Below are 24,387 nucleotides of genomic sequence, written 5' to 3'. Positions count from 1 at the left end.
TGACCCATCTGCCGGTGGAAGATCAATTCGATCAATTCTTCAATGGCCATCCAAGACCGACTCCCAGAGCACGGGTCTCGTCGCGAACTTTACGACACCAAGTTTGGCATGAAGCAGAGGGACGTTTTCGATGAGCATCTCATCTATCAGTATCCGTACTCCCTAAACCATGCGCCTCGGCTGGTTTCCCTGGCCAGCCACACGTGGACGAGCCATGGGGTTGGCTGCCGTTCCCACTGAGATCGCCAGCATCCAAGGGGGGCTCCATCTATGATCTGGGCCGAGCCATAGGGGCTTAAGCCACTCGGCATCGCCCCTGAGAAAGCTTACTTCTGCTCAAGCGTTCCCGCACGTATCCGTTTTACCCAACCACCAAACGTTGTGTGCCGCGATTTGTCAATATTCGGCCTCCCTTTTTCGACTTATCTTCCCCTCCATCTCCCCAGACCACACGATATGCCTTATGATCCGCTCGCTTCTCCAAGTGGACCAAGGAAGATCTTACAACGTCGTGAGTAAGAGATCGGACGGCTCGTCCCACGTATCGCGTAGCGTACAATGGCTCTACGGAGTACTTTAGAGAGGTTGGAATCCTCAGAAAGAGGGTACCAGCGCGTTTCTTCTGGTAGCCAAGACCCTGGGCAGGGTGTTTCGCAGCATGCCTAGCTCAATGGAACATGTCTAGCCCTCCGAGGCATCCCTTTTCTGATATGCAGAACCGGCGCTTGTGCAGGCTGACAAGTCGGTTGTTGAATGCGACGCCAAATCTGTACCTATGGCCGTCGCACAAGTGTTATCTGATATTCCTAGCCACTTGGGCGAGAGACGGTCCAGTTGCAGCTCTTCCGTCCCAAGACATGGCGTATTAGAAGCACAATGTCACCCACCAAGACCGTCTTATCGTCTGCCTCCTCGATTTCCTACATATCTCGTCCGTTGTGTCGCATTTCACAGACGTCTTGCGTCGGACTGTTACTGTCTTGCTTTCCGTTTCGAATTCGATCTTCCTCCTCTTTCGCCCTTTCGATTCCAGCATTTCCAGCGCTCCCGCTGTTTTAGTGGTATTCGCGTTTCGATATCACCAATTCCACGCCTTTTTGCACCGGCTGGCTACAGGCAGTCAATTCCTCTGGTTGTAAACATCTGCAATGAAGGCATTTCTTGCACGGGATAGAGTTGCCGAGTCGGCTTCTACGTCCGATGACGAGACCGTGGTCGCCGTACAAGATGGAGTCCGCTTGAATGCCGCGGGCTACAAGGATCAATTAAATCGCCAATATGGTTTCTTTGGACTGGCAAGCATGGCTCTGACGGTGGACAACGCCTGGGTTGCCTTGGGATCGTCCATTTCTGTGTCAATTCGTAAGTTCTGCTGGACGCTTGTTGCTTGCAAGCCGGACGTTGTAACGAGCCGGGATCAATCTAGTCAACGGTGGCCCACCCGGCATCATTTACGGCCTCCTCGTCGCCGTCTTTTACTACTCCCTCATCGGCTTGAGTTTATCAGAGGTTTGTCTTACTAATCCCAGTCTCTTTATCCCTCCTCTCGTTTGCAAAGCAATGTGAATATCAACGAGTGACACCTTTCTCCAAGCTCGCTTCAGCAGTCCCCACGGCGGGCGGCGTCTACCACTGGGCCACCATCGCCGGCGGTCCTCGCTGGGGCCGAGTCCTCGGTTTCTTCACCGGGTGGATCAACTTCTACGGCTGGCTCTTCTCGCTCGCAGCCCTGCTGCAGATCTCGAGCAATGTGGCCGTGAGCATGTACGCCGTCTGGAACTGGGACACCTACGTCAGCCAGCCCTTCCACGTCTTCATCGGGTACCTCATCATCCTCTGGGGGTGCGCGGCCTTCATTGTTTTTGCCAACAAGTATGCTCCGTACACCCAGCAAGCCGGAACGATATTCGTATTGATCGGCGGCGTCGTCACCATTGTCGTTCTGGCGGCGATGCCGAAGCAACATGCGAGTAATCACTTTGTATGGGGCTCTTTCGACGAGAATAATACCACAGGGTGGTCAGGGGGCGTTGCTTTTCTCCTGGGTGTTCTTAACGGCGCCTTCACGATTGGGACTCCTGACTCGGTAACCCACATGGCTGAAGAGATGCCACATCCCAAAAAGGATCTCCCAAAGGCTATCCTTTTGCAGATATCCCTGGGCTTCGTTTGTTAGTCAACAATCTGCCAATATGTCGAGCCCACAACTGACCATTGATAGATGCCTTCTGCTTCGCCGTCGCATTGTCGTACGCAATCACGGACATTACGGCTCTCCAAGGAGGCTTCAACTCTTTCCCGCTGACCAACATTTACGTGCAAGCCACTACCAGCAGCAATGGAATCCGGAACCCAGGCGCAGCGTTTGGTCTGCTATTCATCATGCTGGGTTGTACGCTGACGTGTTGCGTAGGCCTGACTTTGACGGTGAGATCACCATCCACTTGAGCTTGTGAAGTTCCAGTCGCTGATATTGTTCTCAGGTTTCGAGAACCTACTGGGCGCTCGCACGCGATAATGCTGTGCCACTATCCAATTTCTTCGCTCAGGTTAATGAGCGCCTGAGCTGTCCAGTTTGGTCAACCTTGTTTGTCTGTACGTCACCGCGTTCTCGTCCTTTTTCAACCTCAAGACTTTGGAGACTGACATGGATCATCCAGGCGTCGTCGCAACCGGACTGGGCGCCATACCCCTCGGAAGCTCAGCAGCCTTCCTAGCACTGGCAAGCTCGTTCATCATTCTGACATCCGTCTCATACGCCATCCCATTCGCAGCGAACATGCTCTCGGGGCGAAAGTACTTCCCTCGTGGACCCTTCCATCTGGGAAAGGCGGGATACATCATCAACGGACTGGCCGTGCTATTCATTGTGTTGTTTGATATCATGTTTTGTTTCCGTAAGTCCTTGTTCGTTCCATAACTTTGGCCAAGCCTTAACGAGTACATCAGCATTCGTGTTGCCCACAACGGTAGCGACGATGAACTGGAGTGCAGTCATTCTGGTGGGAACTGTGGCAATCACGGGACTATGGTGGGCGGTCCACGCGGTCCATCATTATCCTGGACCCAAGGTTATGGATCTTTACATTGCTACCGAAGGTGTAAGCCCTGTCGCCACGGAGAAGAATACCACGGCTGTCGCTTCGTCAGAGCTGAAGGAACCTCACGCATTGCAATGAACATGCTGGGACTTATCAGAGAAGAAGGTAGTTGATGGAATTAAGATATGATGAGTCAGCTTATATTGGTTCTCGAAGCTCTTTGAACAGGAGGGACCAAAGATCATATCTTGACGTCTTCCTCAAAAGCACACCGAAAAGCACACCGAGAGCTCGGTAGGAAACCGGTGAATTGACCAACCAGACACGACGAAACTCATCTTACGATACGTACCCCAGAAATGGATGCGTCATGGTCCCTGTCATCCTTATCGATAAGTTATCTACCGTTTGCCGCAAAGAATCTCGAGCTTCCTCGGTCGCATTTCTCTCTTTCCCACCAATTCTCCCACATCATTCTGCTCCCCTTCGTTGACTCTCTCCCCTCGATCTTCGCCCACACCACTATAGGCACCAGCTTCGGCACAATGGGATCATCCTCTTCAAAAGCCGCGCAAGGCGCCGCGCGCAAATTCCCGACCCGCGCTCCGGGCGCTGTACCACCACCGTCAACCGCCGCGAGAGCAGCTCCCGCTGCCCCTCCGACGCAGCCCGCGCAGGCTCAGTCGCGGGCGAAGACGGCGACACTCAAACCAGAGGGTTCGTCTTATTCTCTAGATAGCGGACTTGTATTTCATTCAAGAATCCAAAGCTGACCGCCACCACCCAGATCTCACGTCCGCCACAACCACCACAAATCCCGAAGTCACCGCCGAATTCTCCTCGCGCCTCCGCCAAATGGGCATCGTCCAGCCGAACCCAACCTTCTCCTCCACATCAACAGCCAGCGCCGGCCCCGGTCCCGTCGCAGGCAGCCGCCCCGGCCCAAGTCCTCACGCAGACTTGATCCAGAACCCGGGCCCCTTATTCCCTTCCACATCCCGCAACGCGACGCTCGGCACCCTCGAAGCCAGGCGTCGGCTGCAGCAGGAAGCCGATGCTGAGTTTGACGGGCTCGGACGCAGTAGCAGCGGCGGCAGAGAGTTTCTGGATTTGAAGACGATTATCCAGATGCACCTCATGCGCGAGAGGGGACACTCGCCCGCTGAGATTGAGGCGAGGTTAGATTTGAAGGCTGGGGTTGTTGCGAGGTTGGGTCGGATTGGGATCACGTCGCCTGCTTGACTTGGCTTTCACGCACAGAGAGAGTGTTTGTTGAAAGTTGTTGAAGGTGTATAAAAAATGTAATTATAGGTATACTGCTCTACGAAAACCGCAAAAGCTCCCAAACTCCTCCATAGTCTTTGGAAATAATTAACGACTAATCATCAAAAGACTCAAAATCAATCATTAAACCCGCTTTTTCTTTGTCCAGTCAGCCCCGAGGTGTTTACCAGGCACAGTGTCCGCCGTCGATGCGCAGGTCGCTGCCCGTCATGAAGCTGCTGGCGTCGCTGAGCAGGAACACGGCGGCGCCGCGGTACTCGCTAGGCTGGCTGAGCCTGTTGAGCATGTTGTGCTTGGGCCACTCGACCTTGCGCTCCGGGTACTCCACGAAGAGCGCCTCGACCATGGCGGTGACGATGTAGCCGGGTGAGATGGTGTTGACGCGGATGCCGTGGGCGCCCCATTCGGCGGCCAGGTTACGGCCGAGCTGCAGGACGGCGGCCTTGGATGCGTTGTATGCGCTATAGTACCAGTGTCAGCCATTTTGATACTGTTTTGATGGAAATCAAGTTTGTTGGTATAATAAGACTTACGGGCAGATCAACCCCCTGTTGGCAACGGTACCGCTCATGCTGGCAATCAAGACGATGCTGCCGCCGGTGCCGAGGCGAACCATCTGGCGCGCGACGGCCTGGGCGGTCATGAAGGAACCAGTGACGTTGACGCCCATCATGCGATCGACGTCCTCGGCCTTGTACTCGAGCGCGGGGGTCTCCTGCTGGATGCCCGCGGCGGCGATAAGGCCATCCATGCGGCCGTGCTGGTTGGCGATGCCCTCGACAATGTCGTTGAGCTGTGCGACGTCGCGGACGTCGACCTGGTGGTAGGAGAGCGAGGTGCCGAGCTCGGCGGTGGCGCGGAGGGCGACTTTTTCAAAGTCGGGGTCGGGGGTAGGGAGGCGGTCGATGGCGTGGACTACGGGGTCAATGTTAGTCTTGCGCTTTGCATTTGTGTAATGACACATCTATAGAGCATACGTCTCTCTTGAAGAAAAGACAGGGAGGGAGAGAGAGTTGAAGATTGTTAGAAGAGTTGATTCTTTACCTATCGCGCCAGCTTCGAGGAGGGCCTCAGCCTGGGTGAGGCCGAGTCCGCGCGCGCCGCCGGAGACGACAATGACCTTGCCCTGGAGGCTGAACTCGGGGAGGCCGCGAGCGACCTGGGGGGTCGTGGCGCCGAGGCCGAGGGACTTGGGGGTCGAGTTGAAGCTCCTCTCCTGCGCGACGAGGGGGTTTGCGGGTGCCACGACGGGGGCTTCGACGGGCTGTACTGCGAGTCTGGGAAGTTTCCTTGGGGTCAGATGAGGTACAATGAGACGGAGTGGCCGGACGCGGGTTAGGTACCGTGACATGTTGCTGCCGGCTTCAACGAGAGCTGCGGGAGACATTTTTCTTCTGCTGTGAGTTTTTGGTGGAGGTTCCTGGATAGGAGAATGGGAGGGAAGAGGCCTTCTTGTTGGCTTCTTCAGGTATCTAGATGATGCGGTTGGTTCCGTGAGAGGTAGTTTGATGACGGAGGTGGTTGATGCTAGTTAAGACTAAGACGGGCCGAGATGGGAGGGTGTGTTGGACCAAATGGGTTGATAGTTGAAAGTCAATGGAACTCTGATAGAGCTTGCTTATTGTCTATAAGACGAGAGGAGTGATGATGAAAAGTGTGTGTGATAGTGAAGAGAGACTAAGTGATTAGGACACCATCGTGAAGTCGTCCTCTTATACATCGTCGAGCTCTACCTTTCACCCTTTTCCCAATGGGATGAGCTTCCCCGCACCCACGTCTCGTCCCATTACTTCCCACGCCTCTCACACCCCCTCACCGTCTAAGTTCTTCCCATCATGCCATGACCCTTGGCCCATGGTCCATTACCCCCATGGCAAGATCAAGATCAGCAATCCCGAGCAACAATGAGCATCCGTTTTAGCAACCAACGGGCTAGCGCCGGCCGTGGCGGGCGAAGGAACAAGGGGATGGGATTGGACTGAAGGGGGAGCTTGCGTTATGGTGAGCTGTCTAGGATTGTCTATACTAGGTCGTATGTATCGTCTCTGCCGGTTCCGGAAATGGACTGGTGACGAGACGTCGGGCTCGCTCGTGTGCCGTCAAGTTACCGGTAACAGATACCTACTGCAGTGTGTCTACCTAGTGCGTGGTATCAAGCTCGAAGCTCCCTTCGCCTCATCTTTTCTTAGAAACGGAGACCCCTCGCACCGCTGTTTTTTTGCTGCTCGTTGGAGTCTCTGCGGGACCTGCAAATCTAAGGTTTGTTCGTCCACGCCGGCGGGTACGTTTCGTTGCATGCCATGGGCAGCATGTGCAGCAATGGAGCTCCAGACTTCTCTCTCATCGAGGGCTGGAACCTTCAAAGATGGGTCTGCGATGTCCGAGACAGGTCATGCGGGATGTCAGATTTCAGAATAGAGATTGGAACGCCCCCGCCTTGCCCCCGTGTTCCCGTGTCTCTGTGTCTCTGCGTGGACTACCCCCGGTTCCCTGGTTCCAAAACTGCTTCTCAAAGCTCCGGGAAAGCAGTTGGACGCGCTCCAGCGTGAGAGTCTAGTCTTTGCTTGGGAGAGAGACATGGGGGGCATGGGAACATGGGGGCGGGCAATCGGGAATACTCCACCTTTGGACCCCTCCGCTCGCGGCGGAAACTCAACCGGCTGCCCGCGGTGCGGAAAATCGGTTGGTTTACCGAAAGAACCACATCAAGATTCACCACTTTTTTCAAGTTTTCACTGGCATGGAACGGAAAATGGCAGATTCAACTACCACCCGTTGGGCTGCGAGACACCCCCGACATGTCTGAACTCCAGTCTCTATGTTTCTGAAAAGGGCTCTGGTAAGGCTTTCGTGGGGCTTGGCTCCATTTCTCATTCCCAAACTCATATCTGACCACAGCCGCCACACTATTGGGACGGAACTGCGGATGTTTGTTGCTTGAGCACTCAGACTGTCAGAGACTCAGAGTTGTATCGTGAAGCTTCGTGAGAATGGAGCAGAAAAAATCAAGGGACCTAAACTGGGTCTGAACTGCAACGTAGGGTCCAGAACTCATATCCACCCCCATTCTCATCCCTGCCTCTGAGTTTCCAGAGTCCAGACCAACATTCACAGATACCTGAGTAACCTTACCTGGGCGGCGGAAGCCTACACGTCGGTACACATCCAGATAGCCACTACTGCGCACGCTAGACACTTGGACTGCGCATGTCAACCAAACAGAGACTAATACGGCAAGGTAGAGAGTTTCGAGCGGTGGGGAGACAGCTGCGTCCGGGGGAGAAATGCGGAGTGCAGTGTTGCTTTGCGCATGCGGTCCCGGTCCACCGGATTGCTCCTTTAGGAAATCCGAGCTGCTCATCCCTTTCTCGTCCCTCCTTGATCCCTCCTCGTCCCTACTCACCCCTACTCCATGCCTTTGCTCACTGATACCAGAGTGGCAGAAGCTCAGAACGAGTATCAAACTATTTGCCTTTTGTGATCATGTGTGTTGTATCTCACTGCCTGCGCCACCAACAAACTGGAACCCAACAAAATGAAGAAGCAAAACCCAAAGATCGGTCAGCAAACCCATCATTCAAATGTCAGACAATTCAAGCATATGATGTCTTCGTGACGCCGCAGCATCAGCTTGCCCCTCCTTCCCCCCATCCTCCCCCTATCCCGTGCTCGGCTCCGTACGGATATCCCGTAGGCTATCCCGTACCGCAAGTCCGCAACCTAGTACCCCGGGGCCAGAACAACACAACGCGCAAGCCTGCGAGTGTTTAATGCTCTCGTGACTCTCGGGACCATCGTGAGCTATGCCGACACCTCCGGCCATGACCCAAAAGACCACTTATCCTCCAGCCTCTGCACCCCGGCGCCGCTATCGCCATCGCCCTCGCCGCCCCCTTCCCTGGCGATCCACCGCTGCACGCCCCAGAACGCCTTGAGGTACGATATTCCCAGCGCAAAGTCCTCGAACCCGATCGATAGCCCCGTCACGGCCATCTTCCTCCTCACGAATCTGCCCTTGGCATCCGCCGCAGCGTTCGGGGCCGCCACCAGCATCACCCAGAGGAAGATCCCCGGGATCCCCTTCCACGTCGTCATGCTCACGCTCGTCAGGCTGGCGTACGCTGCCTGGAGCATATCAGCGTCGTCGAACCGCGAAACCTGGCGCAGAGACTTGATGGACCAGCTGTAAATCACGGCGGCGATCCTGACAGTCTCGAGGATCCGTTCCTTTTCGGTGGAGGGGGAGGAGGCGACTTGTGTGGGTCTCGTTGCTGCCGTTGATGTGCCTTGTTCCCGCAGCTTTTCGTATAGCCACGATGCGGTTGATCGAATCTTTGATTTCCTCGACGCCGACGCCATCGCCGATGCCGATGTGACGGAATCCGTGAGGAACCGCACGTCGTCTAGAATATTGGCCGTCGCGCCGCAGATGCCGAGCTTCTCTGCGATACTCTCGAACCGCGGTGCGGGCGCCAGTAAGGGGCTGTCATAACAGTCTGGCCATGTTGTCGGGACGGGTATCTCCTCGTCACGGGCTGGATCATTTTCCAACCAGTAGAGATCCGTCTCAAAGGCACACGCAATCTCATAGTCAGTCCTTTTGGATGGCATGAGCATAACCTTTTATGACTTGATACGAACTCACTTACAGAATTATGATCGACTCGCCTACTATATCTCTCAGCCCTCGCATGCCTTTACGGAGTTTAATCATGCGCTTGATGCCTCTCATATGAGCAAACATGCTCTCGTCGGCTCCCCAAAACCACTTTGAGAGGACAATCAGCTTCCAGTTGAGAATGGTTCACAAAGCTGTCACCGGGACAAGACGCTTCACTCACCTCCATGACGACAAGATTTACAATGCACCGGACCATCTCAACCGCGATAGCGTCGAACGGTCGCCGCATGTAGTCCGCTATCATTGACAGCACCCAGGACTTTAGGGCGAGCGACTCGGGGCTCTTTGCCACTTCCGTCCCTCGCTCAAGTGACTGGGTCATCGAGGACATGAGGATGCCGATATTGGGAAACAGAGGGGATTGCAGCATCCACGGCAGGACCTCTTTGAGGAACACGGGCGGCTGGCTCTGACCGTCAATCGATACCATGTTAGGTGCGACGAATTGGACGTCTGTGGGCGGTCTCATCAGCTACCAATGCTCCAAGGGTGGTGATACTGGCGATCTTACAGAAATGTAAAAGCTCCGTCGTTCTGGGACCTTCCGGGAGTGGCATGCCGTGAAGGGTCGTAACTTCCGTAAGGATGCCACCGATGGATGCTATGCCATTGTGAAAGAAGGCCTGGGGGTCCCCATCTCCATCGAGAAAGAGGTTGGCGCGAGTCTTGCTCTCCAATACGGCCCTCTCCTCTTCTCGATGGCCCCTACAGCAGTCTCCCCCGTGGCTTGCGTGATCATGAGTCGCAAGGCACCTCGACCTGAGCTGTTCTCTGCACCGATTTCGAACGGGAAGTCGACCCGGTAAGCCCAGAGACGCGATACCGGGTAACGAAGTGGCACATGGACCGTGTGAGGTTACCTCTGCCTGCTTCCCTGATTTCGAGGGAAGCGAGGACAGGTCAAAGGTGAGGACCTGTGTCTCGTACACGGGTTTCGGGAGGCATGGCCCAAGTTGGACAATGGTACACTCCACAGGAGGGAAACGCCTCGAGCAGTTGACGCACTGCGTCTCGGGCTGTCGTATTATGCACTATGACATGTCCATTCTTTCAGTCATGCATGAACTCGATGTGATTCAAATGATCAGGTTCGGGTCGTTCCTGGGCATGTAAAACCGTTACATAGCGGGTGACTTGGTGTTGATCTGTGTTGGACTTTTGGTCAACTCACCTTCTGCTTCCGCCTTTGACACTCGGTGCACGATTTCTGGAGCCTCGCCCGTCTCTTCGCGGCGGTCGGCGGCTTTGACGATTCAGAGGCCATGATACCCGATTCATGATACTCAGCTCAGCATGTTGAAGATGAAGCAAAAGTGAGAGGGGAGCGAAGCACTAGATCCGGCCTTTGAACCACTGACATGCCCTCAATTCAGCCACGGCTGAGAGCTGAATGAGATATAGGTCCATGTCTCGATTGAGAGATAGTACGGGATAAGATGAGGGGACGAGCACCTGAACCAACAGGGCGCTTTTGACATTCTCTCAACACATTGTTTGCTCTGCCTCTTTTGTCCCTTTTCGGATTGATGCATTTTGATGCATTCAGCGCCGACTTTCCCCCCTCATTTTGTGTCTCACGAAGGTCACGTACGATTTGACGATTTGTTTCCGTTACTGTGAGGCGTCGGCCTTTGGAGAGATCGACACCAGCTGGCGGCGCTTACTTGCATGAAAAGGCTGCCTGCGGGACAAGACACGGTCTGTGGGTGGGAGTATCCCCGGCGGTGAGACGGGATGGAAGATGCGAGATGAACCTGGCTTTTTCGACAGTTTTTACACCCTAGAAACAGAGAAATGAGTTTCTATAATAGAAATGAGTTCCGCATCACGACATTTGCGTCTATTCTTTCGCCATCGAGCGCCTGTAGTCAATTACATTTGCTTTGAAACTCAATGACAATCATGGCCGGTCAGACGCCAACGAATATCACCGGCGGCTGCCTCTGCGGCTCGGTCAAGTACACCGTTGCCGGCGGATTCGGATTCGGAGTTGTCTGCCACTGCAACAGCTGCCGCAAATTCACGGGTTCGTCCTTTGGCGCCAACAGCTTAGTAGAGACAAAGGTACGATAAGATACCCGCTCCTGCAAGATTCCAGCTATCGGCTACTGACCAATTATTCAAATAATATAGAACCTCACCGTCGAAGACCCGGAGAAGAAGATCAAGGTCTACAAGGCTGGGACGTCCAACTCGGGCAACTCGCTGGAGCGCTCTTTCTGCGGCGCCTGCGGCTCTTCGCTGTTCGTCATCAGCGAAAAGGATCCCGGACGGATCGCCGTCACGTCCGGGACGATGGATGACGTGCAGGGCGTGGAGGGGGATGGCGTCGAGCTGTGGAAGCCAAAATTGGAGTTCTTCTGTATTCGCAAGGCGAAGTGGTTGACGACTGTTGGAACTGCGCAAAAAGATACGATGTGAACGGTGTATACTGCTTCAGATGGCTTTGATCTTGGCGTTAGGCTGTGTTTCGTGTGGTTGTATGCAAGGTGCAAAGCAAGGCGGGGACCACGAAATGCAAACAGCTTCGTCCAGGCCGTCCCGTTCTATCTCGTGACTCAGATGCAATTCGTAGACGGAGAAGGAAAGATATCTGCCCCTGCTCGGAAGGCTGGTTTGAATGCTTATTGATATCAATTTGTGAATGCTGCATCACGCCGGCGGACTGGTATCGTCGGCACCTTCGGCCGTGTCGAGCGGCGGCGATGGACTCCACCTGCAAAGTGGAGATCGCATCCTCCGGCCGGGGGCGATCTTTGATTGCTGGAGAAACTTAGGCCGAGCTCGACCGCCGGCGACAACCAACGAGGACCAACAAGGACCAACGAGCTGTTGGTTGGAAAGCTTTCAAGTCACACACTTACGGACTCTTCAACCAACTACAATTCTATTCTTGGCACTGCCATCCTACCTTAGACATACCATCAGAGATCATCAAAATGACCTCTCATGAAGATGGACCAATCTTCCTCAACCCCATAATCCCGGGCTTCAATCCGGACCCAACAATCTGCGTAGTTCCGGCAACAGACTCAACCCCGACGACGTATTTCCTATCTACTTCCACCTTTGAATACTTCCCAGGTTGTGCTATATACACCTCGACGGATCTCATCAACTGGAAGCTCATCGGGCACGCACTCACCCGCAGAAGCCAGGTCGAGCTGAGAACCGTCGAGCCAGGCGGCGGAAGTTGGGCGAGCACGCTGCGCTATCGGCCTCAGGAGAAGCGCTGGTATCTCGCCAACGGGCTCTTTCAGAGATATCGACCCACGAATGATGTGAGCAAAGACCATGCCTACAATTTCGAGGCACTGCTTATGAGAATGCATAGGAGCGCATCTTCCCTAGGGGATTCTATGTTTGGACAGATAATATCTGGGATGAAAACTCCTGGTCAGATCCCGTATACTTTGACAATCCCGGATTTGATCAAGATGTGAGTGCTCAATTCGACCAAAACACGGGCACAGCTGATCGCAATTCCAGCTCTTCTGGGACGACGACGGAAAGGTCTATCTCTCAACAACAGTCCGCATGGGAAAACGAACCCCAGGCCTCAAACTAAAAGACTTTGCCATTCACATTTCAGAAATCGACATTTCTACAGGTAGGACCCTCACCCCGCCGCAAGTGATCCGTGAATCCCCACACGGAATCGCAGAAGGTTCACACATCATCCGCCGAGGAGAGTACTACTACCTCTTTACCGCCGAAGGCGGCACAGAAGCCGGCCACCAAGAGTGGGTTTTCAGAAGCCAGACGGGGCCATACGGGCCGTGGGAGGGGCAGGGTAAGGCTCTGTGGTATAACGGGCCCGAGGAGGAGGTGCAAAGGACCGGCCACTGCGATGTCTTTCATGATGGCAATGACAATTGGTGGGCCGTGCTACTTGGTGTCAGGCCTGTGAAGGCTGGGGATAAATATCTTGAGCCGCAGATGGGTCGAGAGACGTTTCTGGTGCAGGTTGACTGGGTGGATGATTGGCCCGTCTTCAATAAGGGTCGCAATATCGCACTCCAGACCGTCGGCAGGGAAGCGATTGAGAAGGCCGCCGTCGCTGATGCTGACGGAGTCAAGTGGAAGGCAGACCTGTCCAGATCATCCCTGGAAATTGGCTGGTATCACAAGAGTGAGTTGGGCGGTCGCGAGCACTGCCTTCAAAGCTGAAGCTGATTTCATCTTTCTAGATACGCCTATCAAGCCCTGCCATAGCCTGACAGAACGTCCCGGCTACCTGAGGCTCTACGGGAACTGCTTTGATCTCAATAGTCCCGAATCGCCGGCGATGATTTTGAGGAAGCAGACTTCATATAGCGAGACCTTCAAAGCTACAATGCTTTTCAAACCCAGTCGGGTAGGGTACGAATCTGGCATCACCATATGGTGGAGTCAGTACTCCTACGCCACCATTGGCATTGGCGCAGTTCAACCACAAGATGGAGGACCCGCCGTCCCGACAATCATCACGAGGGAGCCTACGGGCAAGGTCAACAATCTCAAGGTACGTTATAGGCCGCTTTATAGCTTTCGGCGTTCTTTCTAATGTTCAAAGGTGGCACACCCCCTGTTGGATTCTGCAATACCCGCCCTTAATTTAGATCAGCCGGTAAAGCTGTCCATCACGGCGAGGTCCTCCGACTATGAGATGAGTCTCTCGGTCGATGGGATTCCGACGACCAGGATATTCAAGTCGGAGGCATTGACTGTCTTTCCTCCCGTAGGAGGTGCTTTCTGTGGCGTCATGTACGGGATTTACTCATTCGGGCAAAGTGAACCGGTGCTGGATCCTTCAGATTTCACGGACATTGAGATTCTAGAACTTTGAGGGTCAATTTGATAAGATACTAAGGTTGACAAATCTTTCCAGCCCTTCTTCAATGGCTCACTTCCGTCGGATATCAGCTGGTCTAGAGCCTTAAGGAATGAACAGCCAATGAAAGGCTTTGTGAACTTGATACAGCCTAGCCTGGGGCATGTTGAATCCCCCTTAAACATCCTTAAACACGAAGGCCTGGATTTCATCCCGAGTCCTTTTGAGTTTGAAGTAAACTCATCTCAACACATGCAAGAGCTGCAGAGACATGGACCTCCCTTCGGACCTCCTCAACCTCGACGCCACTTGCTATGCAGAATCGCGAGTGCGACTCAAAACCACGTTGCAGTTTACTTTCCAACAGTCCGAGAGCTACAGTCTTGAGCTTCTGAAAACGCCGTCTTAGCATTCCCATTGTAGTGATGCATCCTATTGTATGCTGCTCTAAAGGCTGGAGGACGTAGCTACTGTGTTGGTAAGCCACAACTTTAAGTGAACATCAAGTGAGACGAGTATACCTGCGTTCCGTTCCTTGAAAGGATTTTGGTCAAGTATGAAGTCGATATCTTCTACCCAGCAGGCCAAGTAGTGCGCTTTCTTCAAGAAACACTCCACGAAAATAGATCGCCATAAACACATTATCGTTCTATTTCTTTTCTTTGCAGGAAAGAAAGCCACATCATAGAGCCACCCCATCCCCATGGCATCCTTCATCAAGACAGAACACTACGAACCCTACCCCGAAATCTCCCCTAACATCCTCCATACCCAATTCACCAACAAAACAATCCTCATAACCGGAGGCGGCTCCGGCATAGGCGCATCCACAGCCCGCAGCTTCGCCCAAGCCAACGCCGCAAAACTCATCCTCACCGGCCGCACCGAGTCCACCCTCCACCAGACAGCAGCCGCCCTCCGCGCAGAGTTCCCCGACCTAGAAATCTCCCTTCACGTGGGAAGCATCTCTTCCCCAGACCACGTAGCATTCCTCTTTGCAAGCCTAGACTGCTCCCCCGATGTTCTTGTTAATATTGCCGGGTACCTCTCCGCACCAGTGAGCTTCGTCGACGCGGATTTGAAGGATTGGTGGCAGGGGTTCACGACTAATGTATTTAGAACGGCGCTTATGACGCAGACGTACCTCCGCCGTCGCAGAGGCTTGCAGACTGGGGCGGAGGACGAGAAGCCTGGGGTTATAATCAACATTAACACGAAGGTCGCGTATGACTTTCATATCCCCGGTATGAGCAGCTACGGCGCGAGTAAAGCTGCCATGCTGCGCCTGGCGCAGGTTATTACGGACGATGCCCCGGCGTCCGAGGCGTGCGTTATCTCTGTTCACCCTGGCGCAGTGCAGACGGCCTTGCTGGTCAAGTCTGGACTGAAGCGAAAGATGACGGACGGGAAATTAGCGGGAGACTTTGTAGTGTGGAGTGCTTCGGAGGAGGCGGCGTTTCTGAATGGGCGGATGGTGTGGGTGAATTGGGATGCCCCCGAGTTGCTTTCGTGGAAAGATGTTATCGTCGAGAAGGATCTTTTGAGGACGAATATTAAAGAGGCTTAGGTCTATGAGGGGTTCCTAGCTTGGGGAGGGTTTGGTGGCTGTTCTATTCGTATTTTTGACACAAAGATATGTAAAGGCACTTGTACCATGGCTTATAATTACAACCTATTGAATAGAATGCATCTCATTCTTGAGATATAAGCACGGATTCTTCTCATAAAGTAGGCAGCTTCGCTCTTCGCAAAAACTTCAAACTTGTCAGATTCTTCGCTCAATATATACAACGAACTGAAGGCTATTTACGGATCCAGCTAGAACTCAGCAACTCTGCTATAGAGGACAAGCGCCATGTCTTGCCACAAGAACCAAACTGCCACATCTAGTTGGTCTCGGCGACGTGGTTGGTGACCAAGCAAGTCCACTCGTCGGTACCGTAGTAAATGGTGTTACCGTCATTGTGCGACTGTCCGGTGCTAATGGTATCTCCCAGCTGCCAGAAAGCGTCGCCGGCCATGCCCGCGGTGGCGACCGAGGCGATCTGCCATGGTCTCTCGATCGTGCAGTGGTCGGATGGCGCGCCGTCTGTGATTTGAAGATTTGAATTAGTTTAGTTCACCTCATTTGCTTCTTCACGAAGTTTCTGCATCTAGGTTATGACTTACATTCTTCAAAGAAGCAGGGCTTGTTTGCGGCAACGCAGGCCTTTGCGTGGTCGGCTACCCACTTGGCGCCAGTGTCGTATCCAACGCTCCCTATAACACGTCAGTGACCTTTCGATGATACCTCATTATTGCAGGTGGACTAACATGAGTTAGGATAGAAGTGGAACGTTCCAAAGTCCCTAAACACAGATCAAACATCAGCATCACAGCCACCACCACGGAGACCATATTCACGGGGGGCAACATACAAGGAAGTAATGTTCAGCAAACCAACCCAATCCGTTCCCTCACCATACTGATAGGGGTACGAAGTGTCGCCAGGCAGACCCATACCCTCATCGCCGAGCGTCACCATGTGGTTAGGATCCAGTGACTTGACGTAGGCCGACGTGGACTTTGCCCAGTTGTAGATGACGGAGGTCGCGCAGCCCTGGCAGCGGGGCTCGTTGGCCAGCTCCCACGCGAAGATGGAGGGCGAGGCCTTGTACCGGTTGACCACGGTCTGGACGTACTTGAGATACTGCGTCTGGGCCGCCGTGTTGGTGTACCAGCCGTTGTGGTCGCCGCCGAAGGCGTTGACGTAGGCGTTGATTCCGCCATAGTCGTTCCTGGGACTGCATCAGATAGGTGCCTTGAAGAGGTGTTTGGGGGAGCAACTTACCAGTTGTTGACAAAGTTGATGATGAGCTTGATGCCGTTCTTCTCAGCTGAAGCGACGACGGTGTCCAGGCGCCCGAGACCGTTCTCGCCAGTATTGATTTGCGAACCCGACGCACTCAGGTACTGGAACCCTGTTCAATCATTAGCTTCCTACAAGACAAACCCTAAGAATGCTTGGGAATGCTTCATACAGTTATCATACTGGGGAATCGTGTTGACGTCGTTGAAACCCCAAATACGAAGGATCCGGAGACCAGAGGTCTTGAGATGACCCAGGACAAGGTCCACATCGGCCGCGTTGGTGAGGAAACTGCACCAGTAGCAGTTGGTACCGGGGTAGTACTTCGCCACGCCGTCGATGCTGAACTTGGTGCCGACGGCCTTGGGGAAGCCGGTGCTGGGCGGGGTCGTGGCCGAGGACGTCCGGGACGTTGCGCCGACGGACGAGGTGGTTGCCGCGCGGGTCGAGGTCGCGAGGGTGCTGGACCGGGAAGTCGTCGTCGCGGCGGAGCCTGGTGATGTTGGTCAATCTTTTGGTTTCTCGTAGCAAAGGTTATTGGAGAGAAACATACCGGGCAGGCACTGCGAGTACCACTGGTTGCTGTACGTGCAGACTGACCCGGAAACGCAGGTCGTTGCCCCAGTCCAGCCCTGGCCCCCGCATTGGCCATATACGGGTGCTTGTGCTGAGACGGCGGCCGCGAGGGCGAGCGCACCAGCGACTGCGGACTTCATCTTGAAGATTCGGTCGATGATGGGCGGTGATTATAAGGAGAGATAGACTGGTGTTTCTTTTGTGTCGAACCGGTGGGATGGTCACCCATATTTGTATTCACGAGGGTTCCAGAGCCCGACTCCGCTTCAATAGAGTTGTCAATATCCGGAACCGCCTCGCCGGATCGACGTCTTCCATGACGCCCCTCTTCAAGAGAGGCTTGTCGTGTAGAGACATCTGAAATTCCATCAATGGCGTCTCGGGAACACGGGCGGATATGCCCATGTCTCATGGAGCCTGGGTCCCTGGATCGACTATGGACTAGTCTGCTCCGCAAATCGAGGGGATGGATATCTAGGAAGGGGACGATGTGGAGGGGCAGGGCCGCAGGAACGGGCAGACAGATGTAGGATTCAGTTCAGCTCTGGTGACGGGTGGGCCGACGGGGCCGGTACAGCTAAGTTTCTGCGTCGTGTTGCATGCTTTGGACGGACATAGTGGGTGCTCCAGACGGGACTACCGGGAGCCAGACACCCACGATCTACGGTTGCGAATCCCGTCGATCCACTACGCGGTTATCTCAGCGTGTAAGTGGTGAAGAGGTTTATTGACAGCCACTATAGTAATTGGTCAATCGCCGTATGTGATGAGAAGCGATAGCGAGGCCAGTGGCGAGACATTCTGGTCTAGCTATTCCGTAAAGCAAAGAAAGTTGAAGGAAAAAACAAGAATGAGGCAGGTTGCCTTTCTTGGTGTAAGTTCCGCCTCGACGTATGGGGCTGCAACGGCGGAGCGTCGTCCGCCGCAACCCGCATTCGAACAAACTCGCCGGCGTTGACCCCGCTAATGGACATTGGCCGCGCCGATAGTCGTCTCCAACAGACTCAATTGAGAGCACAAAGTGCCATTTGTCTTAGGTAGTTAGCAGGAGAAATAAGCCGAAAATCCGGCTTTCAGAGAAAAATATTATTGTTTGTAAGTCTCTTGTGGTTGATCCTTAGCCCAGGTTCGACAATTCAGGGAATTGCACAAACCTACTTAATTGGATCTAAAAAGCACAAGGTCGTTAGATGTTTTGGAAAAGCTGGAGTTCAACTTTTCTAATATGAGTGGACATCATTATCTCTTATAATCAATGAACCCGAGTACGCATACCTCCGCTTTTATATCTTTCCACCTATGCTTCTCACTAACCGACCGGTGATGAACGGCAAAGTGGTCGTTAGAGAAGGCCTATGTGAAAGTGCCGGCCAAACTTTATCCAATTACTTTCCCAACCAGCTGAGTGCATAACGAATACGCACCTGACTAGAATACACGAGCAGGGCATATGTCCCTCCTCGACTCGATTGCTGTCACCAACGGCAGCAGGCGCACCACAGGCTTGTGAGGCCAGGTCAAACTGCTGTTTGGCGGGGTGGTTGGAGGCGAGCCTCTTACATACATATATATACATATATATCAGAAAATCAAGCTACGCTGTCATCAGAAGTTACGAGCTCAAACCCAGCATGAGCACCAAGAGATGTAATCACACCGGTGGTGAACTATTTCTGGGGTTGACCGGCGTTATGCTTAAGTGTATTATTCTTACATGATCTAGAACATAACTTCTTTATTTGCCTAAATGTATCTCAGTCAATTGAATAACTCATCCTTTCTACTTGTATCCCCAACAAATTTGAAGAAAGCCCGTCGTCGACAGCAATCTTACACAAATGATATTATCAAAAAGACGACGGGATGCTCAAGAAAGGAAGAAAGGTATCGTGGTGTTTCCTTCTGCTGACGCGGGAAGGCGGGAAGGTGCACGGCCCAGTTTGCGGGGACAGCTTGGCGCCACACTCGGACCCTGATGACATAAGACGAGAAGCGGGACGATGACGCGGTGTGCACAGCCTCAACTGGATCATCAGCCCCTGAGCTGCCTCCATCCTCCGTCCTACTCTATGGTGCTGTCCCGCTGCCCATTTCCACATTACAATCCAATTCTTTCTTATTTTATCCTCCGACCGAAACGACGTTTGACAACTCTAAATACTACCTGCCCAATACTTACTTACTTATTGCCCCCCTGTCGTCACGATACACCGACCTGTCTCACTCCCATCACTATCTACAAGGCCTCTCCAGTAGCCCACCACCAAAATGTCACGCTTCTCCCGTCTCGACACAGACGAGGAACGTCTCCCGCACGGCATGCGCCGCGTAGGCTACGACGCCGACACCCAAATCTACACCTACCAGGACGCAGACGGAAGCTACTGGGAAGGCGCGCCCGGCGCTCAATACGGCCAACTCACCCAAGTCTCGGGCGCCTCGTCCACCGCCGCCGTGGGCGCCGAAGAAGCCGAGCCCTTTATGCCGGGCGGCGGCGAGCTCAACCGACGACGGAACCCGTGGGACGATAGAAAAGGATGGAGGCACGAGATGAGGCCGCTTCTCAATTTCTTTGTGCTGATTGGGCTTTTCCTGCTCGTTTTGACGTGGTGGCTTTACCGTACACCGTCGTCATCTTCGGGCGGGGCGGAGGAGGAAGAGGTTACGGTGCCGCAGTGCGGTGGTCTGGCGGTGCCGTATAAGATTGAGATTGGGAATACGTGTTGGGCTATTGCTGAGGGCCAGAAGATGACGATTGAGGATTTGCTCAAGGCGAACGAGGGGTTGGATTGCGATAAGCTGATTCCTGGGAGCTTTATTTGCATGCCTACCCTAGGGTAAGGTCGTTGGGTTAGTAGGACGGCGTTCTCTTTGGAATGAGGATTGCGGATGTACGCTTGCTGCTGGATACCCCGTCAAGGAGGAATACTCATTTTTTGTCGTTTTGTTCTTGTACCTCTTATCCTTGGTACGTTAGTTTGTTTCTGGGTTTTCATGGTTAGATTTGGTCGAGCTCGACGCTGGCTTCTCAGACTGGTCTCTGAGAGGTGTGGACCGCGGAGGGCCAGATTGTGGCCTGCGCTGCCACTGAACGTTAGCTTCGTGGAATCAACACGATGCTCTGAGATTGAGAAAAGTGATGCAGCCTGTGATACTTGGATAAGAAACAACAAGACACGACGTTGGATTGCTAGACATGTTGGTTAGGCATCGAGAAGCAAGTCGCCAGGCACTCACCATCACATGCAAGTACCTTAACCTGGGACAGGGCAGGCTGGATAAGGAAGGCTTATCGCATCCGCAGAGCCCAAGCCATTTTGGACATCGTGAGCGGAGCTTCCCCAGGTTGGCAGGCCCCAGGGGCACTACGCAGTATGTACATACTTACTTTTGCCAAGGGCAGGGAGGGAGTTTGCCGCTTGACCCGATTCGGTGCGAGGGCTGGGGGCTGAGCCGTATTTGTTAGCACGGGCTGGAGAGGCTACATCTTTCGGATGTACCGGCGCATACCCGGGCCCACTGTCGGGTACCTTGCACCAAGTACCGGTCTCTTCCCCAGACATTCCCGTCTCAGCTCCGCTTGTAGTGGTTATTTGGCGGTGGTCGTGTGCCTGGCGTCGCCGCTTTTGATGGCCAATTCTAGTCGAAAGGGGACCAGCTAGATAAGAATTGCACGAAACTAGCTACGGCGGCGATGAAACCTCAATCTCTCAGTGTTTCTCGCGTTAATTGAGATCAATTGGAAAGACATTGTCAAGGAAGCAAATCTTACAGGGTGGACCAACGGTGATGTGCTGGTTGCCGACGGGTATCGTGCCCACTGGGGGGCGAAAAGGGGACTGAGAGGCTGCTAACCTACTCGGAAGGTGCAATTCGTAAGAAGGAGAGGGGCTTTCTCTGGTGCTCGTACGTTGGAAGGGTTTAGCGCTGCCCTTTCCCCAGAATTACAGCGTCTGGGGAAGTGGGACGCTGTGGAGCACCCACTGGGCGGGTCTCCACTTCGCCCCACAACACGGCTCCCCGTCGCTGCAATTCCCTTTCCCCCCATTCGTCCCCCTCTCCTCTTGCGTTGCTTCCCCGTCGTGCCCGTCTGCCCTCCAGGCTCGAGGCCCCCTCCCTTCCCGTCTCCAGCGCTGCTCATCTTCCTACTTTCAGTGGAGTGTTTGCCTGGTACCCCCTGTTCTGTCCCCGCTATCCGTCGGTGTGTAGACAGGTGAGTGAGCAGGGTAACATAGTCCGACACAGCTTTTGGTAGAGACTGTTCATGCGATGGAAGTGAGAGAGTTTATAAAGTGAGGAATTGTAAAAGCAAAGAAGTGAACAATCCGAGAGGACACAGACTGAAAGATAAACATGGCTGGACCTGGATGGTTCGTGTGGGGTGGCCTCATGCCCTCCTTTTCCGTCTTCAGCAGAGTCCAAGGTTCTACCAGTATGTATGTATGTATGTATGTATGGTGAATGTGTGTGCACCGAGAAAGTCTGGGGAAAACGCGGCACGGTCGGTCAGGGTCTGCCGTCTGTGTCTTCCTGCTTCACTTTTCTTCAGGCTTCATCTCTGTGCGCTTCTCTCCATCGCGCCAGACTCGTCTCGCTGTGGCCAGATTCAACTGCTTGTTCGCTTCTCATGTGGCATGTTCTTCGGAGAGCAACTCCTTGGAGTTGGGCATCTCTCAGCCAGAGAATGGTCTCTGAATTGTCTCTGTTCAATGCGATACCAGCCCATGCTTGCGTCACTCATCTGCCCACCCTCCACGTCGCAGCGTTGCACCAGGCGGCTGGGCCTACCATTTACTTTGCTCTGTCTCTCTCACTCTCTCTCACTTCTCGCCTCTCGCCTCTGCCTTGCCTCTGGCTCATGCTGCTTGTGTTGCTCACACTCCTCCTCCTCCTCCTCCCACACACGGGGCACCATCACAATTCGGCGCCAGTGTTTGTGCGCTTCTCTCCCCTTGGTATGGTCTCCCTCGCCTTGATGTACTTTGGCTGCTTGGGGTTACCCCCCCTTCCACCAGTCAAACATCCTCATCCGCCCCCCAAACACACACACTCACTCACACCCCCTTCCTTTCATCTGGCAACCTTGGGCTGTGACGGCGACGTATGGATAGACCAAGTCACGCGTGGATGATCTGTCTTACCCCGCACGCTCAGGACGGGAACAACAGAAACCCTCGAGGCAATGCCCCTGAAGGGCCATAGAGAGAGGGATCCCTTTAAGAAGAGGACATCTGCCTCCTCTTCCGTGGCTTTTGATCTTGTGTGACTTGTCTTTCTATCTCATCGAATCATCTCATCTCGTTCCATCCAACCCATCATCAGCTTGGAAGGACATATACCTATCACAAGCAAAACCACAACAACAGCGGCTGTATACATCACCAACTATTAAAGTTGCTTCACTCCCATCCACACATACAAACACAAACACATACACATACACAAAATGGCCCCCCGTATCTCCGCCGCAAAGTCCACAGAGACCCTCTGCTACGGCGTCGCCACCGTCGGCGCCTTCCTCCCCATCTACCTCATGCTCCCCGGCGCCGAGCAGCGCCTCGCCTCCCAGACGACAAAGTGGGCGCCCCGCTGGGAGCGCAACCTCTCCTACTTCACGCCCGCCGCCGAGAGGGGCATCAAGCGCGTCGAGCCTCCCGTCTCCAACATGGTCCGCCGCATCGACAATAGGCTGCCCCTCGAGAGGATGGCAAAGGGCCTCGACAAGAGGATCAAGAACGGCATTGACCGCTTCAACAACACCAAGTAGATGAGTGATGTCTTGGGTGTTGAGGGTGAAGGTGTGAGGGGGTTGAGAGTTATGTAAACACCGTGTATACACTTGTGCCAGCTGGATAAGCTGAGGAGAAGAGTGGAGGATACAACGGAAAGATGATACCACATCTGGCTCTAGAGATATAGAGGATGCATTAGATATCTCATAGAAGACACAGCAACAAACAATAACAAACAAAGCAGTTAAACTTCATATTGTCCCGCCTGTGGATGCAATGCTATGTGTCGCTAATGACCCAACTCGCAACAGTAATTACTCAACAGCACTCGCTGTACAGTTTGATCGATGCGTGCCGCCACACAAAAGCCGTAGTTTCACACATTTGGTGGTGGGCATGGATGCTTGCATCTCGCTGCCACCCCAATCTGCAGATAATCAGGCCATGATGAACGACCGCGAACGCAAGAAAGCACTGTCTCACCTCCCACGAGCGGGGTTTTACACTTGACAGTACCCTTTCGTTTCCCCCTTTCCCATGCTGCATTGGAATTCCCCAATTCTTTTCGTCATTGCCCGTTAGGCGATACAACAATACAACATTACTGTTGTTTCGGAGAACAAAAAAAGAAGGGTTGCAGGGAGCGGCCCGATGTGACTGAATTAGCCGCCGAAGCGAATTGCAATCGACCTGTTTGTGGCCTCATCTTGTCTTCTTTTCTCTGCCACTCACCATGCAAAATCGCGACCGCATCTGCATCTGCACTTATCGGCACGGCACCGCCCGCACACTTGTCCGGGGATTTGTTGCTTTCTCTCATCCAAGGGGACCGGAGATTGATCGATTTCGACGCGATCTCGTTCCATTTTTGTTCCTTGTCCACCGCCCTCTTTCCGAGCCTCGAGGCAAGTCTGCAATGCACTTGCATTCCCGCGTGCATGCTCTCGTAAACGATCGATGGCGAACTCCCGAGGATTGCCAACACTGGTTGAACGTTGGGCACGCCACAATCGAAGAAAGCCGACCGTCCATCATGTATCTCTTGGCATTGCGAACGAAACGAAAACCGAAAGACTCGACCGTCTAGTCGAATACACAGCGTTTTGCGAAGCTGGATAATTTTGGGGGATCGAACACCAGACACTTGAGATGCTTTTTGCCCCCCATCTGCCCATCTGAGATCGTTCCCTGGTGCCCAATGATCTGCCCGACAATGCAAATGCGGCGGGCACCTACAGGTTTGTGGGTGTCTCTGACCGTTGACGAGCAGGCATTCATGCAGGTCGGACTGGTCCACATCTGCCAAAGACTCTATGCAAACTGCCCGAGTTGTCCTATAAATCGTTCTCGTCAGACCACATCTCCATCATGTCGTAAGTTGTTCCATACCGGCCGCCAAACTCTCCTCTTTC

General features: G+C 53.7%; 9 protein-coding genes across 9 annotated transcripts; 6 read left to right on the top strand and 3 right to left on the bottom strand.

Annotated features, from left to right (window-relative positions):
* Positions 1-1,148: 1,148 nt before the first annotated feature.
* On the top strand, positions 1,149-4,283 carry CCOS01_14589 (choline transporter; the record flags this gene model as incomplete). Its single annotated transcript, XM_060462732.1, has 7 exons — positions 1,149-1,362; positions 1,427-1,509; positions 1,595-2,171; positions 2,222-2,392; positions 2,661-2,897; positions 3,570-3,758; positions 3,829-4,283. The coding sequence occupies 7 exons, from the start codon at positions 1,149-1,151 to the stop codon at positions 4,281-4,283; spliced, it is 1,926 nt and encodes a 641-aa protein (XP_060306563.1).
* A 205-nt stretch (positions 4,284-4,488) lies between these two features.
* Positions 4,489-5,712, bottom strand: CCOS01_14588 (short-chain dehydrogenase; the record flags this gene model as incomplete). The annotated part of the gene is made up of 3 exons (XM_060462731.1): positions 4,489-4,786; positions 4,859-5,240; positions 5,370-5,712. 3 exons carry the CDS (start codon positions 5,710-5,712, stop codon positions 4,489-4,491), a joined length of 1,023 nt encoding a protein of 340 aa, XP_060306562.1.
* A 2,414-nt stretch (positions 5,713-8,126) lies between these two features.
* On the bottom strand, positions 8,127-10,270 carry CCOS01_14587 (uncharacterized protein; the record flags this gene model as incomplete). The annotated part of the gene is made up of 5 exons (XM_060462730.1): positions 8,127-8,922; positions 8,975-9,093; positions 9,167-9,459; positions 9,518-10,037; positions 10,178-10,270. The coding sequence occupies 5 exons, from the start codon at positions 10,268-10,270 to the stop codon at positions 8,127-8,129; spliced, it is 1,821 nt and encodes a 606-aa protein (XP_060306561.1).
* A 638-nt stretch (positions 10,271-10,908) lies between these two features.
* CCOS01_14586 (beta-xylosidase) lies at positions 10,909-13,834 on the top strand (the record flags this gene model as incomplete). Its single annotated transcript, XM_060462729.1, has 7 exons — positions 10,909-11,070; positions 11,140-11,397; positions 11,784-12,287; positions 12,341-12,445; positions 12,496-13,138; positions 13,197-13,510; positions 13,613-13,834. The coding sequence occupies 7 exons, from the start codon at positions 10,909-10,911 to the stop codon at positions 13,832-13,834; spliced, it is 2,208 nt and encodes a 735-aa protein (XP_060306560.1).
* Positions 13,835-14,522: 688 nt separating this feature from the next.
* Positions 14,523-15,386, top strand: CCOS01_14585 (short-chain dehydrogenase; the record flags this gene model as incomplete). Its single annotated transcript, XM_060462728.1, has 1 exon — positions 14,523-15,386. The coding sequence occupies one exon, from the start codon at positions 14,523-14,525 to the stop codon at positions 15,384-15,386; it is 864 nt and encodes a 287-aa protein (XP_060306559.1).
* A 319-nt stretch (positions 15,387-15,705) lies between these two features.
* On the bottom strand, positions 15,706-17,383 carry CCOS01_14584 (fungal cellulose binding domain-containing protein; the record flags this gene model as incomplete). The annotated part of the gene is made up of 7 exons (XM_060462727.1): positions 15,706-15,908; positions 15,989-16,078; positions 16,133-16,167; positions 16,237-16,596; positions 16,650-16,779; positions 16,840-17,160; positions 17,221-17,383. 7 exons carry the CDS (start codon positions 17,381-17,383, stop codon positions 15,706-15,708), a joined length of 1,302 nt encoding a protein of 433 aa, XP_060306558.1.
* A 2,128-nt stretch (positions 17,384-19,511) lies between these two features.
* On the top strand, positions 19,512-20,084 carry CCOS01_14583 (LysM domain-containing protein; the record flags this gene model as incomplete). Its single annotated transcript, XM_060462726.1, has 1 exon — positions 19,512-20,084. One exon carries the CDS (start codon positions 19,512-19,514, stop codon positions 20,082-20,084), a length of 573 nt encoding a protein of 190 aa, XP_060306557.1.
* Positions 20,085-21,610: 1,526 nt separating this feature from the next.
* On the top strand, positions 21,611-22,219 carry CCOS01_14582 (uncharacterized protein; the record flags this gene model as incomplete). The annotated part of the gene is made up of 1 exon (XM_060462725.1): positions 21,611-22,219. One exon carries the CDS (start codon positions 21,611-21,613, stop codon positions 22,217-22,219), a length of 609 nt encoding a protein of 202 aa, XP_060306556.1.
* A 470-nt stretch (positions 22,220-22,689) lies between these two features.
* Positions 22,690-23,010, top strand: CCOS01_14581 (uncharacterized protein; the record flags this gene model as incomplete). The annotated part of the gene is made up of 1 exon (XM_060462724.1): positions 22,690-23,010. One exon carries the CDS (start codon positions 22,690-22,692, stop codon positions 23,008-23,010), a length of 321 nt encoding a protein of 106 aa, XP_060306555.1.
* Between the last annotated feature and the right edge of the window lie 1,377 nt (positions 23,011-24,387).

Source organism: Colletotrichum costaricense (genome assembly GCF_030867565.1).
Source record: "Colletotrichum costaricense strain IMI 309622 chromosome Unknown Scaffold_21.1, whole genome shotgun sequence".
NCBI classification, from domain to species: domain Eukaryota; kingdom Fungi; phylum Ascomycota; class Sordariomycetes; order Glomerellales; family Glomerellaceae; genus Colletotrichum; species Colletotrichum costaricense.
Note: the sequence above shows the minus strand (reverse complement) of the source record. Positions and strands in the feature narration are given on the sequence as shown.